General features: G+C 57.7%; 1 protein-coding gene across 1 annotated transcript; it reads left to right on the forward strand.

Annotated features, from left to right (window-relative positions):
- The first annotated feature begins 3,746 nt into the window (after window positions 1–3,746).
- Window positions 3,747–14,187, forward strand: SERINC2 (serine incorporator 2). Its single transcript, XM_074850693.1, has 10 exons — window positions 3,747–3,894; window positions 10,268–10,429; window positions 10,940–11,127; window positions 11,433–11,512; window positions 11,650–11,787; window positions 11,913–12,082; window positions 12,172–12,262; window positions 12,382–12,517; window positions 12,882–13,094; window positions 13,395–14,187. The coding sequence occupies exons 1-10, from the start codon at window positions 3,856–3,858 to the stop codon at window positions 13,531–13,533; spliced, it is 1,356 nt and encodes a 451-aa protein (XP_074706794.1). The 5' UTR covers window positions 3,747–3,855; the 3' UTR covers window positions 13,534–14,187.
- The last annotated feature ends 576 nt before the right edge of the window (window positions 14,188–14,763 follow it).

Genomic DNA, 14,763 nt, shown 5'->3' on the forward strand with positions numbered 1-14,763 from the left:
CAGGCTCACGTCCCTGCGAGGCACACGGGGACAGCAGGACCAAGGGGACAGACAGCTCTCCAGCCGATTTGCCCATCGTGCGAGGACAGGGACTGAAGGACATTCCTGCTGCGGGTGTCACCAGGCTCCGATATCCAGCTGGAAAGAGAAGGGAGCTTCCAGAGCCTCCACCTCCCACCCGGGGGCTGTGCCTGGAGCCAGCCCATCATGTCCCCGAGGCCGCTGCCTGCCCCGCGGGCGCTGCCAGACCCGTGCCCGCACACAGCCAGGCCGGGCAGGTCCCCAGCTCGCACCCCGGCTGCCTCCTGAAAGGAAAAGCAACCTGAGATCAGCTGAGATCAGCGAGCAATTTATGGGCACTGACCTCTCCTGTTGCAGGACTGCAACCAGCCGGCAGATTTTGGGAGCCCACAGAGGCTTAGAAAAGCTTTTTTAGATTTGTGCCAACTGCTGATCGGAGGCCAAACCCTGGAGCTTTACCTCTGGAGCAAGAAGCGTGACACCCTCCTCTTCCTCAAGGACACAGGGGACATGTTGGCTCCCCATCTGCCCCAGCCCTTGTGCCCCCCAAAGTCTGCCTGCTGCCACATACTCATATACTTTCCCAGCTGTCTAAATTTAGGGTCTGGAAGTGGGCTAGCACATCCCAGTTTATCTCAGCCCTTGAATTATGCATACCAGCAGCACCGGCTGCTCCGGGTGGATGTGCCAGACTCCAGCCAGTCAGGCAGAGCAGGGAAATCCGCTGCCTGCCCAGCCCCGGCTCCCACCCTCGGCTCTGTGTGGGCAGATGCCCCTCAGCCCCCCTCACCCAGGGTCTGGCCCCTCACGGCGAGTGGGTTCAGGCTGGTGGGTGCGCTGGAGCTGGACGGTGTGTTGTCAAAGCCAGCAAGAAGGGCTGCTATAGGTGACAAAAGGGAGACTAGGGAAAATATGGGTCCATTGCTCCATGAGATGGGATACCTGGTGCCACAGGACGTGGGAAAGGCTGAGTAACTGAATGCTGCCTTTGCTTCTTTACTTGCAAGACTGATCTGCAGGAATGCCAGGTCCCACAGACCAGGGAAAAGGATGGAGCAAGGAAGACATACCCTTAGTGAATGAGGATCAGGTCAGGGGATACTGAAGCAAACTGGGCATATGTAAGCCCATGGGCCCTGCTGGGACATACCCACGAGTGCTTAGGGAGGTGGCTGATGTCATTGTGAGGCTACTCTCAACAAGCTTTGATTGATCATGGCGACTGGGATAAGAGCCCGAAGGCTGCAGGAAAGCACTCACTCCTATATTCAAGAAGGGCAAGGAGGAGCCAGGGAACTACTGGCCTTCAGCCTCCCCTTGACCTGGGAAGGTGATGGAGCAGCTAATCCTGGAAACCATTTCCAGGCACATTAAAGATGAGAAGTCGTCATGGCTTCACTAAGGGGAAACCATGCTTGACCAACTCGATAAACTTCTACAATGGAAAGACTGGCTTGGTAAAGAAGGGGAGAGAAGTGGGTATTCTCTGCCTGGACTTCAGAAGGACTTTGACACTGTCTCCCATAAGATCCTCATAGCGAAGTCATTGATGCAGATGGATGAGCAGACAGTGAGGTGGGTTGAAAACTGGCTGAATGGCTGGGCCCAGGGGTGGTGACCAGTGGCATAAAGTCTAGTTGGAGACCAGTCACTAGTGGGGTACCCCAAGGGTCTGTACTGGGTCCCCAGTCCTGTTTAACATCTCCATTAACCATCTGGATGGTAGGGCAGAGTGTGAGCTCAGCGTTTGCAGCTGACACCAAACCGGAAAGGGTGGCTGATAGAGCAGAGGGTGGTGCTGCCATCCAGAGGGACATCATCAGACTGGAGAAATGGGCTGACAGGAACTTCATGAAGGGGAAGGGCAAAGTCTTGCTCCTGGGGAAGAACAATCCCGGGCACCCGCACATGCTGGGGGGTGCCCAGCTGAAAAGCAGCTCTGCAGAAAAGGAGCTGGTGGACACCAGGTTGAAGATGAGGCAGCAACGTGCCCTTGCTGCAAAGAAGGCGACTGGTGCCCTGGGCTGCATGAGGCAACGCGCTGCCGGCGGGTTGATGGAGGTCATCCAGTGATCAGCACTGGTGAGGCCACCCCTGGAGTGCTGTGTCCGGTTCTGGGCTCCCCAGTACAAGTGAGACATGGAGATACTGGAGAGACAACAAAGGGCCATGAAGGGGTTTAAGGGACGGGAGCATGTCATGTATGAGGAAAGGCTGAGAGAGCTGGGACTGTTCAGCCTGGAGCAGAGATGGCTCAGGGGGACCTCAACAATGAAGGGAGGATGCAAAGAGGATGGATCCAGGCCCTTTCCAGTGGTGCCCAGTGCCAGGACCAGAGGTCGTGGGCACAAACTGAAACACAGGAGGGTCCCTCTGAACATCAGGAGACACTTTTTTTACTGTGAGGGTGACCAAGCACTGGCCCAGGTTGCCCAGGGAGGTTGTGGAGTCTCTATCCTTGGAGTTACTCAGATGTTGTCTGGACATAGTCCTGGTCAACTGGCTCTGGTTTGAGCAGGGGGGTTAGACCACCTGGACCCTGGAGGTCCCTGCCAGCCTCCACCAATCTGTGATTCTGAGCTGGTGGGTGTGCTGGACTTGTAGGACTTGATGGCCAGGAGTAGTCCAGCACCCTGGGCCTCAAGCGCAGTCACTGTCCCCTTGGCAGCTCTCAGCAAGGCCACATCTGGCTGCACAAGCAGCATTTAACTGTGAAAAATCACAGGGCTTCTTTAATTTCTCAGCTGGAGCTGGGTACCAGGTGATGCCCGTCAGCTGCTCTGGGGACAGGTGCTGGGGGGCACCTGACTCGGCCTTTCCAAGGGGACCCAGTTCATGGTGAACACACTCAAAACACCTCTGGGGACCCTGAGCTGCCTTCAGAGGAGCTGACCCCTCCCCGTCAGCTGCTTCGAGGGGAGGGAGAGCCCCTGCACTGCAGGCCCAGGCCACCCTCCGCATGCCCGGGGCACCCCAGAGCCCCTGCTGCAGACCAGGCTCCCGGTGCCGGTGGGGTCCCCTCAGCGCTAATCAGTGAAGGAGGGTGCGGGGCTGAGGGCTGGGGGGGGCTCCCCTGAGGGTGGATGGCCAATGGCATCCTGGCTTGTATCAGCACTAGCGTGGCCAGCAGGGACAGGGAAGGGATCTGACCCCTGTGCTCGGCACTGGTGAGGCCGCCCCTCGATGAGTGGGTTCAGTTTTGGGCCCCTCACTCCAAAAAGGCCATTGAATGACTCGAGCGTGTCCAGAGAAGGGCAACGGAGCTGGTGCAGGGTCTGGAGCACAGGTCTGATGGGGAGCGGCTGAGGGACCTGGGGGGGTTTAGTCTGGAGAAGAGGAGGCTGAGGGGAGACCTCATGGCCCTCTCCAACTCCCTGAAAGGAGGGTGCAGAGAGGGGGGATGAGTCTCTTGAGCCAAGGAACCAGCGGCAGGACCAGAGGGAATGGCCTCAAGCTGCGCCAGGGCAGGGTCAGACTGGCTCTTAGGAAGGATTTCTTTGCAGAAGGGGTTGTTGGGCGTTGGAATGGGCTGCCCAGGGCAGGGGGGGAGTCCCCATCCCTGGAGGGGTTGAAGAGTCGGGTTGACCCAGCGCTGAGGGATCTGGTGGAGTTGGGAACGGTCAGGGTGAGGTTCATGGTTGGACTGGAGGAGCTTCAAGGGCTTTTCCAACCGAGACGATTCTGTGACTCTGTGAGGGCGAGAAGGACCCGCCCCCCGCAGGGGCCGCCCCGGGGGAGGCGCGTTGGGAGCGACGCGCCCCGAGCTGGGAGCCCCGGGGGGGGCCCGGGCGGAGCCGGAGCCGGAGCCGGGAGCCGGAGCCGGAGCCGGGAGCCATGGGGGCCTGTCTCGGCGTCTGCTCCCTGCTCAGCTGCGTGAGTGCCCGCCCGGCCGGGGGGAGCGGGGGGGAGCGGGGCTGAGCCCCCTCCCAGCGCCGCAGCGGCGGGCGCGGCCCGGGGGCGGGGGAGTCGCTGCTGCTGCGGGTCAGGGGGAGGGTCCCGGGGGTGGGTGGGGCCCGGGAGGTCTGAGGGGCACCCCGAGGATGGGGGGCGGAGGTGACGCGGGGGGTCCTAAGGGAAGCCCGGAGGATGCGGCGCGCTGCCCCCGGGGGGATGCAGGGGAGCCTCGGGGGGATGCGCCCCTCTGTGCATGGGGGGGATGTCGCGGACCCCCGGAGTAGGGCGTCCCACTGCCCCCGGGGGTGTCCAGGGGAGACCCAGAGGGTTCACCCCTAGAAACTCTGGGGCTCATGAACGTCGTGGTCAAGGGGAATGTGGAGTCTGAGGGCGCCTGGGGTGGTGCACCCCGCTGCACTTGGGGGATGTGGGGGGCTGGAGGGGTGATGCCCTGGGGGACTGGGGGGGGCTGGCGCCCCTGCTCTGACGCACTGGGGGGGTCTAGTCCTGCTGCACCCGTGCGATGCTGAGGGGCTGGGGGTCCTGCCGGGTTCTCACTGCAGAGCCCCAAAGCAGGGGGCTGGGGATGGAGTAGGAGAAGGAGCTGGGACAGGGGGTGCAGGTCCACGGGTGGGGGGGCTCTGTGTGGGGTGCCATGGCCCAGGACAGGCACAAGGTATGTGTTTCGGGGTGCCATTCCCGGTGTCGCAGGGTGTGTGTTTCGGGGTGCCATGCCTGGTGACACAGGCTGTGTGTTTCGGGGTGCCATGCCTGGTGACACAGGGTGTGTGTTTCGGGGTGCCATGCCTGGTGACACAGGCTGTGTGTTTCGGGGTGCCATTCCTGGTGACGCAGGCAGCTGCCCATGGCCAGTGTTGCCTTTCCTGGCATTGCCTCACCTGCGGGCACGGGGCCAAGGCAGGGCTGCGAAACCAACCCGAGAGCCGCCGGCCTGGAAACCTGGAAATGGGGCCGGTTTTGCAACTTGACCTCAAAGTTTTGGAGGTTTAACGAACAGGAGCTTTTGAAACCTAAGATCGGACGGAGGGTGGTCTGCAAGGCCTCGGTCTGTAACACAGCTGATACTTTTCCTCATGGGCAGGTTTTGGAATAGCTGGGAGTTACTCTGGAGCAGGTCTGGGGAGGTTTCTGGCCTAATTCTGGATTTTTTCCCCCCCCCCCTAAAAATATTCTGGCCCAGGCTGTGTTAACAGGGTAGAGTTGCTATAAGGTTTAGTTCTTCAATTCCTTCCAGGGGAGCTTGTTGACTAAAGGGATGTTTTAGCTGAATTCTGAACTGAAAAAACACAGCAGGGGAAAAAAACCACCCCCAAAACCAAACAAACCCCCCAATCTTTGTATTTTTTTTAATTTTTAATAAGATCTGAGCTAACTTCTTCTGGTCAGCCTGCATCATTTGACTCAAAGCAGCATCGGATTGCCAAGCCGTCTCTTCAGCGCTTTCCCATTAAAACTCTACAAGCCGTTGCTGAGTGAAACTTTGCACCACGCAAGGAAAGTTTCCCTTTCTCTGCCTCCAGCGATTTGCCAGGCTCTGCCCACTGCTGCCATGAGCAGGGCGGTTGTCTCCAGCTGCCTTCCTTGGGGGACAGGGTTGGTGTGGCCAGCAGAAGCCTGCCCAAGCCAGAGCAAACCCTGGGGGTGTGTGCGGCCCCCTGGCAAGGTTTGGGCACCTCGTGGGGACTATCAGCCTCGTTGTACCGATGCACAGCCACTGCCGGGCGTGAGAGCCACCAGCCTCCCAGGCCTGTGCCTGGCCCCGTGGGTTTGGTACTGATTAACCTGACGGGTCATTAATTTAACAGGAGATAAAGGCTGGTTGCTCAGCATTGCTTTTGGTTGACTCAGTCTCTGGTTTGCTGGGGCAACGGCAGCTTGCACAAGATGTCTTGCTGGGGTAGGGTAGTCGGTCTGGTGTTGTTGGGGTGGGGTAGTCAGTCTGGTGTTGTTGGGGTGGGGTAGTTGGTCTGGCGGTGTTGGTGTGGGGTAGTTGGTCTGGTGTTGTTGGGTGGGGTAGTTGGTCTGGTGTTGTTGGGTGGGGTAGTTGGTTTGGTGTTGTTGGAGTGGAGTAGTTGGTCTGGCGGCGTTGGGATGGGGTAGTTGGTCTGGCGGCGTTGGGGTGGGGTAGTTGGTCTGGCGGCGTTGGGGTGGGGTGGTTGGTCTGGCGGCGTTGGGATGGGGTGGTTGGTCTGGCGGCGTTGGGGTGGGGTGGTTGGTCTGGCGGCGTTGGGGTGGGGTGGTTGGTCTGGCGGTGTTGGGGTGGGGTAGTTGGTCTGGCGGTGTTGGGGTGGGGTAGTTGGTCTGGCGGCGTTGGGGTGGGGTGGTTGGTCTGGCGGCGTTGGGGTGGGGTGGTTGGTCTGGTGGCGTTGGGGTGGGGTAGTTGGTCTGGCGGCGTTGGGGTGGGGTAGTTGGTCTGGCGGTGTTGGGGTGGGGTAGTTGGTCTGGCGGTGTTGGGGTGGGGTAGTTGGTCTGGCAGTGTTGGGGTAGGGTAGTCGCATGTCCCTGTGTTGGACTGGGTGCATGGTGCTCGTCCAGCTCCAGCTGCACTCTCCCAGTCACCAGGCAGGGGAGGCACAGCAGCCCTTACTTGCAAGTCGCGCTGGAGATGAGCTGGATTTAATGAGAAGTCGATAGTGAAACTGGAGAGATTAATCTTTCATCTGCAGCAGCTGAAAACCGACGCTTCCTCGCTAATCCACCGCTCTTGTGCTGCAGCCACTTCCCTTGGTTGACTTTTTCCATCCTGCTGTTTGGCTGTTGGCCACGTTCACACTTACCAGCATCTTTAAAAGTCTTTGAAAGGAGGTAGCGGAGCGTGTCCAGCGCTGCCTTAACGTGGGAGGATTCTCCTTGCTCTTAACCCATTTGCTTTTCAAAGAAAAAGAGTGAATTCAGAGGTGCTGGGACAGCAGGTCAGGTTAGCAGATGGCACAAGGGATCTGCTTCCTTTGCAAAGGTGCTTAGAGGGGGGCACCCAAGAAGGGCCCCAGGAGCTGTGAAAAAAGGCTCCTGGTGACATGGGACTCTCACATTACGGCTGCACAAAGCAGGGCAGCGGGACAGGGCTGCCATACCCTGTTACCTCAGCAGGTGCCTTCTCCTGGTTGCAAGAGGCTGTAAAACCTGAAATACAGCCACGGAGCTTGGCCATGTAAGAGTCGTCCTTGAAAATAAACCTCCCGCAGGCTCCAGGGATGCTGCGGGCTCTCAAAAACCTCATACTAGAACTTACCTCATCCGCCTGCAGCTTTCCCATGGGTCTGGAGGCTGCAGGTGGAGCAGGGGTTCCCCTTCAGCCCCGCTCCATCACAGCCTGTGCACACCCCTTCACCCCCTCCACCCGCCCCAACCCCGAGGAAAATGAGGTACCCGAGGCTGTGCCTCCTGCCAGTCTTCGGTGCTGCTTGGACGTGGGGCTGAACCCCCAAATCCCACAACCAAATCCCAGAATCATCTGGGTTGGAAAAGCCCTTGAAGCTCCTCCAGTCCAACCATGAACCTCACCCTGACCGTTCCCAACTCCACCAGATCCCTCAGCTCCTAAACAACAACAAACCTCATGACTTTCCAGGCCAGTTTCAGTGATTTTGGGACTGGTGCTTTTTGTTTCAGCTGGCACTGAAGGGAGAGGAGCTGGAGGTATCGATGTGCTTTAACTTTAAGGGTGCACTAAGGTGCTTTGCCAGATCAGGTCAAATGCAGTAATTCTGCATTAAAAGGGATTTTTGCTCTCGATTTTTTTTTTTTTTTTTTTAATTTAAAGGGGAAATACAGTAGTGCTGGCAGGTTTAAATGCATTCTTGTGCAAGTGGTGCATTTAATGAGCCTGAAAGGAAGCAATCTCTAATTGAAGGCCATTTTTTCCTGCTTTCAAGTTGAAAACATGAAGTGATGTCCCTTAGGCAGCTCCTGGAGAGGCAGGATGCGGGTCCCCACGGGATGTGGGGGCTTTCTCACCCATTCCATCTCCCGTGGATACCGTCAGCTCAACACAGCCTCTGGTGGGGCTGGGATGTGTGTAAAGAGGAATAAATCAGGAGGTGATTTTTCTCAAATAATGATGTGCTTACGTTTAAAAAAAAGAAATTCAAAGTCACCTCTAGTGATTTGGGGGCATCAAAGTAATCGCTCATGAGCATCCCTGAGCATCCCTGATGGGGGAGCTGCAGGTTTGATGTCCTGCTCACACGACATCTGGTTTTCTTTTCTGCCACGTCCATTTTTTACACTAGTTTTAGCAATGAGAAATGTATATTTGAGTTGATACTGAGCGATATTTAATTAAATTGATTGCTGGGCATAATTAGGAAGTGCATAGCCATAATAAACACGCAACACATTTGCATCCCTTGATAGTGGGAGAGAGCTGAACCCTTCTGCTTGCAAGTACATCTGGCCGGCTGATGTGTCTCAAGTGCAGGAGAGGAAGAGCTGTTCAAAGGGAAGAAATGAAGTATCGAAAGCAAAATAAATCAATTAAGTTGTCTTGTAAATAGAGGGAAAGTCATTCGCTGAGGACCAGATTCCTAGGAAGAAGCTGGCTCTGAAAAAGGAGTTAAAAATGCCCAATGTTGCAAATTTTGAAGTAAGTGGATTTGGGAATGCATTTTACCTAGCGAAGAATATTTGGAAAGCAAAGCAGTAGTATTTTAAACAAACTCCAGATATTTAATTCTCGTTGATCTCTGCTTGGGGATTTCTCATTGCTCCCTGGGCCAGTGCGTGAGACAGGGAGGCTGTGGGCTTGTGATGGCTTCAGTGAGGCATTAAAAAAAAAAGGAAATAGCCTGAAGTTTCCCTATTTTAGAGGACTTGGGGTGTATTTTGCTGTTGCATTGCTTGGGCTGTCTGTCCCTGCTCACACCATGGGGAGTGGAGCAGAGTTGGGAATTTAGTTTTAATTTAGTTTTGGGGTCCTTTGAGGTTTTATTTAGCACTTTAGCCCATCTGTTTGTTTACGCAGGCTCAAGGCTAGCTCCTGGTTCAGCAGCCAGGAGGGCACCTGCTTTGCCTTGATGTGAAACATCAGTTTTACTTCCCCAACCAACCCTGCTAATTCCTGCATGCAGCATCTTCAGTGCAAACCTGAGAGACACCTTATTCCCCTATTTTTTCCCCAAATATTTGACATGGGACCTTCTGCTTGCAGGACATAGTGGATTAGTGACCCAGCAGTGACAGGCTATCCCACAACGCTTCTTCCATTCTTTTGCCTGAAAATTTATTCTCCAACTTCACCCTCTTTTGGGAAAATAGGGGGATTAGGATGTGGGAGTGAGCTGGGAGATCCTGGTGCGGGTGATTAAGAGGCTGAAAATCTTCCCCCATCCAGATCAAGGATGCCACAGCCAGGGCATCATGCATTCCTGCCCCATCGTGGGCTTTAAAACCTGTTATGCAAAACCCCTGCAGCTGTTCTTCCTCTAAAACAAATGATTGGGGCACTCCCACACCTTGTGGGTATTAAATAGGTCCGTGAATATCCAAATGGTTGGACAAATTGGTGAGAACAGTGTGTACCAGAGCAGCAAAACTCAGCCCAGCCCAACTGGTGGGATGCAAACAGCATCTCCCTAATGCTCCTCCAGCGATGGATTTTATAATTTAATAAAAAATTCCTTTTTCTCCCTGCAAGCCTTATTCTGTGCAATCCCTGTGCAGGAAACCCTCACCAATGTTTGGCTAGGCAGTAAGGCTGCGTTTTGTTAAGCTGGGCTTTCCCTGCTCTGCACCCAGCTCTGGGAGCCCCTGGAGTGAGGGTGCACCCGGCAGCGCTGCTGGTGCTGGAATGCTGGATTTGGGAAGCCAGGACCCACCGCAGACTCCCAGGGATGCTGTGCCTCAGTTTCCCCACCTGTAAAATGGCCTTTGGGGAGGGGGAAGGATGGCAGAACAAGCATCGGTGTTTTTCCCATCCTGTATTAGATTGAAAAGGCAGCCTTAAATTATTTTACAAGCTCAAGTGCTTCTTTTTTTTTTTTTTTTTCCCCCTGTAAGAAAAGGACCTTCTTTTGCATGCAATTGCTGGGGAGCAAAAAAGAAGATGAGGGAATCTCTAGGACTCTTGGCGTCATTTTCCAAGTTGGTTGGTTATTGCAGTGAACCCGTTCCCGTGGTTCTTCTGTTTTTCAGCAACTTTCTGGGAGGACTTGGGGCCATTTCCGCGAGGTCCCACGGGGTGCAGGTTGTGATGTTGGCTGGTGAGAAGCTCTAAGCAAAGCCCCTGGCCCAGCAGTGTGGACTCCTGGGCACATCTTACTCCCGATTCGACCTGGGCACGTGTTTTGGGTCCAATTTCAAGCCCTCCGACACAGGGATGCTCTCGTTGCAGGTGTCCTGTCTCTGCGGCTCCGCGCCATGCCTGCTCTGCGCCTGCTGCCCCTCGGCCAAGAACTCCACTGTCTCCCGCCTCCTCTTCACCTTCTTCCTCTTCCTCGGCACCCTTGTGTCCATCATTATGATAATCCCTGGTGTGGAGAAGGAGCTGCACAAGGTAAGTAACTCCCAGAGGTCACTGGGTCTGGTCACCACGGGGAAGAGGTTTAGCTCATGGTAGGTGTGAGGCTGAATCAGAAAGTGAATTTTTGGGGCATGATGTTGATTCCGTTCCTTTTTTTCCCAAGCATTTCACTGGGAGAGGGTATTATTAAGCCCAGTTTTCCACAGAGAGGAAAATGCAGTGGGATAATTTCATGCATTATCTAGTTTTTCCAGATGTCTCCCAGGGAAGTTTCCTACATCCCATTTTTGGGGTTAAATTGGCCAAGTGATCCCGTTTTTGTGGAGGTGGGACTTGAGATGCAGGGAGCTGAGGTCTGCCAACCGAGCTAATGTGAATTTTGGGAAATGCTGGTTTCATCCCAGCTTTCCGCTGACCTGCAGGGTGGCTTTAGCTGTGTCACCCCATGGCTGTCCCCAAGCAGGCCAAGCTCTTTGGTGGCACCAGGGCTTGTGGTGGGTGCGGGATGCTGGGGTGATGCTCACCCTCCCGTCACCTTTGCAGCTCCCCGGCTTCTGTGAAGGAAGTGGGTCAGTCCTGGGGGTCCAGACCCACGTTGACTGCGGCAGCTTCCTGGGCCACAAAGCCGTGTACCGCATGGGCTTCGCCATGGCCGCCTTCTTCTTCCTCTTCGCTGCAATCATGGTGTGTGTGCGCAGCAGCAAGGACCCGCGAGCCGCCGTGCAGAACGGGTGAGTGTTTGTCCCGGAGGGAGGATGCTGGTGTGGGGGCAGACCCCTCCTTCACAGAATCCCAGAATCATTCAGGTTGGAAAAGCCCCTTGGGATCATCGAGTCCAACCCTCAGCCCAACTCTACAAAGTTCTCCCCTACACCACATCCCCCAACAGCTCACCCAAACGACCCTTAAACACACCCAGGGATGGTGACTCCACCCCCTCCCTGGGCAGCCTATTCCACTGTCTGACCACTCTTTCTGGGAAGAATTCCCGGCTGGGTTCCTGCTTGCAGACCATGCCTCCTCTCTCCTCCCACAGCTTCTGGTTCTTCAAGTTCCTGGTGCTGGTGGGGATCACGGTGGGGGCTTTCTACATCCCCGATGGTGCCTTCACCTCAGGTGAGGAGCTGCCCCTGCTCTCCTCTGCATCTCTGGGTTAACCCTCAGCACAGGACTAAACCCAGGGCTGGGGTTGGCATCCCCGTTGCCAAATTCCGTTATCCCTGCTTTTAACTGTTTTTTCTCTCCCCCTCAAGTCTGGTTTTACTTTGGTGTGGTCGGCTCCTTCCTCTTCATCCTCATCCAGCTCGTCCTCCTCATCGACTTCGCCCACTCCTGGAGCCAGCTGTGGCTGCGCAACGCGGGCGAGAGCAACGCCAAGGGCTGGTACGCAGGTCGGTGCGGCTGGCACCACAGAGGGTTTAGGGAGGGGGAAGCTCATCCTGGGGGTGGCTGACACTGAGCTGGTGGGGACTGGGGGCTCTACTCCAGCCTCTTTCCTTTCTGCTTCCTCCCCCAGCCCTTTGCATCATCACCTTCATCTTCTACGCCACTTCCATTGCGGCCATAGTGCTGCTCTACGTCTACTACACCAAGCCCGAGGGCTGTACAGAGGGCAAGGTCCTCATCAGCATCAACCTCATCCTCTGCTTCATCGTCTCTGCTGTCTCCATACTGCCCAAAATCCAGGTGAGGTGACAGGGGGCACCCGCGAGGCTGGTGGCCATGTCACCGTGGGGTACGGGACCAGCCCTGAGCGCCCGCCGTTGTGTTTGTAGGATGCTCAGCCGCACTCGGGGCTGCTGCAGGCGTCCCTCATCACCCTCTACACCATCTACGTCACCTGGTCCGCCCTGGCCAACGTGCCAAGTAAGCAGGATGTGACCTCGGGTTCGGGAGGGGGGTGCTGGGGCAGGAGCACACACTTTGCCCCCCCCGGCTTTCTGGGGGCTGGGGAAAGGTGCTGAACCCCCTGCGTGTCCCCCCAGCCCAGACCTGTAACCCCACGCTGCTGGTGAGGAACAGCACTGGCTCGGCGATGGCCACCCAGCCGCTGACAACCTGGTGGGACGCCCCGAGCATCGTGGGGTTGATAATCTTCATCCTCTGCACCCTCTTCATCAGGTGAGGACTTGGCTTCTGTTCCCGGGGACTGCAGTGTCCCTCTGCCTGCCCGGAGCACGGAGGCATCAGGAGGCTTTTAGGGAAAGGTGATGCTGGAGGGGAGGTCGCAGCTTGGTCCAGGGTTTTTGTCACTAAGTGCCTCTTGCAAAGCCGTCCTGGTCCCCAGGGACACAGGCAGGCCGCCCTCGGGGGTTGTGGCTGCAGCGTTTAGAGTTTCTGCACAAGCTGCATCCCTCAAACCGCCCTGCCTGTCCTGGGGACGGCCCCAAGGTGGGTGGGCATGGGGGGGGCTGAGCTCGGGCTGGGGGGCAGCCGAGGAGGCAGCGTGCAGGCAGCCCTGAGCCTGCCGTCCCTCTGCCCACAGCGTCCGCTCCTCGGACCACCCGCAGGTCAACAAGCTGATGCTGACAGAGGAGAGCGCGGCCGGGGCGGGCGGCGAGGCGGCGGCCGTGGAGAGCGGGCTGCACCGCGCCTACGACAACGAGCAGGACGGCGTGTCCTACAACTACACCTTCTTCCACCTCTGCCTCCTCCTCGCTGCCCTCTACATCATGATGACCCTCACCAACTGGTACAGGTGGGCAGAGCTCCCGCGGGGCCCCGGGGTCCCTTGGGATGTGGCGGGGAGCAGGCACCCAGCCCCTGGGGTGCTGTAGGCTGCAGCGATGGGGTCACATCCCCTGGGCCAGCTGTGGGAAGCCACGTGGCTCCGAGCACGGGCCAACTCCACGCTCTCCTCCATGCTCTTTGCATTGTGCCCGTGGCTCGGCGCTCGCAGCCTCCGTCCCTCCCCAGCACGGCCGCAGGGGCGGGCAGGGGGATGGCACCTGCCGGCGCAGCGCAGTGATGGGTGCCACCCCCTTGTTTGCTGTCTCAGGCCGGATGAGAGCTTGCAGGTGCTGAGGAGCCCCTGGACGGCCGTGTGGGTGAAGATCTGCTCCAGCTGGGCCGGGCTCCTGCTCTACCTCTGGACCTTGGTGGCTCCGCTGGTGCTGCCAGACCGGGACTTCAGCTAAGGTGGCCCCGGGCATCCTGCTGCCGGGTTGGAGCCATCGTGGCCTTGTCCCTTGAGCCTGGGGACAGCCCCAGCTCTGCCTTAGCCTGGGGCTCCGCAAGCAGGAGCAGCTATGCTGGGTTGTGCCTTCTTGTAGGTCTTCTGTTTTAATTTGAAAGGCATGAAGTGCCAAGTAGGGAAAATCAGCAAGGGCTGACAAAAACTTCAGGATGTTTTTAAAGCTCTTATCATCTCCGTGTTTGTCTAGTGCCTTTGGCGGTGCCTCCATACCCTCCTCTTCCAGCGGAGACCACCGCCTTGCCGTGGGAGGGTTTGGTTTTCACCAGCTGCTGTCATTGTATCACTTGGTGCCCTGGGACCGTGGTGCCTTTTCGAGGGGCTCTGGGGCCCGGCTGTGTACCAGGATCTGGCTGGTACCTCCCCAAACAGCCTGAAGGAAAATGAATCTTGGGGATCTGTGGCTCGAGGCAGTTGTCCCACTGCACCCCCCCAGCCTTGGCGGTGGCCTGGGCTCCTCGAGGGCTCTCCTGCCCAGCCATCCCTGGGGGAGGACAGGTCCCTGGTCCTCGCTGGAGCACAGGTCGGGTTCCCCGCAGGCTGTTCTGGCTTGGCCCTGGCACCTTGTCTTGTTAATAAAGTCTCGTTTGGAATAAAAGTGTCAGGTTTGTCCTTCTGGGCTCTTCGCTGACGCTGGGTGCGTGGGAGATGGAGGAAGGGGGATGTATTAAACACACCTGACCTTGGGGTGAGAGCACGGGTGGCTGCCCCGTGGGTGCAGGCAGCGGTGACATCGCTTTGAGGTATGGCAGCTGGGAGCCCTGGGCCCTGCTACCGACCTGTGACACCCCCAGAGTCGCTGCTGGAGGAGGGCACGTGGCTTGCAGGGCAGGGGGTGGGGGGCAGCGACGGGGGGTGCACGACGTGGTGGGGTGCGCACAGTGTAGGGGTGCACAGCGTGCCCAGGGGTACGTGGGGATGGGGTGAGCACCGTGCTGGGGTGTATCCCGTGCTGGGGTGCGCCCTGGCGGGGAGTGACCCCAGGTGGGTGCATGCTCTGGTGGGGGGGCCCTGTCATGCAGCAGTGTGGGAGGCGGGAGCTGCCCACTGCCCTCCCCGGCCGGGGCTCCCGGGGAAGGGGCGCCCAGGGGAAGGGGGTCCCGGCCCAGCCCATCACCGTGGCCCGGTTCGCCGTGTGCGGGCGGAGAGAGCCCGGGATCGGGCCCCGCGGGGG

This window comes from Strix aluco, chromosome 26 (assembly GCF_031877795.1).
Source record: "Strix aluco isolate bStrAlu1 chromosome 26, bStrAlu1.hap1, whole genome shotgun sequence".
In the NCBI taxonomy this organism is placed as follows: domain Eukaryota; kingdom Metazoa; phylum Chordata; class Aves; order Strigiformes; family Strigidae; genus Strix; species Strix aluco.

Excerpts from the sequence above, each read along its gene's own strand:
- SERINC2 (XM_074850693.1), top strand. The coding sequence starts at position 3,856 with ATGGGGGCCTGTCTCGGCGTCTGCTCCCTGCTCAGCTGC. Across the intron at positions 12,083-12,171 it reads CCATACTGCCCAAAATCCAG|GATGCTCAGCCGCACTCGGG; the intron begins GTGAGGTGACAG and ends TTGTGTTTGTAG. Across the intron at positions 13,095-13,394 it reads ACCCTCACCAACTGGTACAG|GCCGGATGAGAGCTTGCAGG; the intron begins GTGGGCAGAGCT and ends TTGCTGTCTCAG.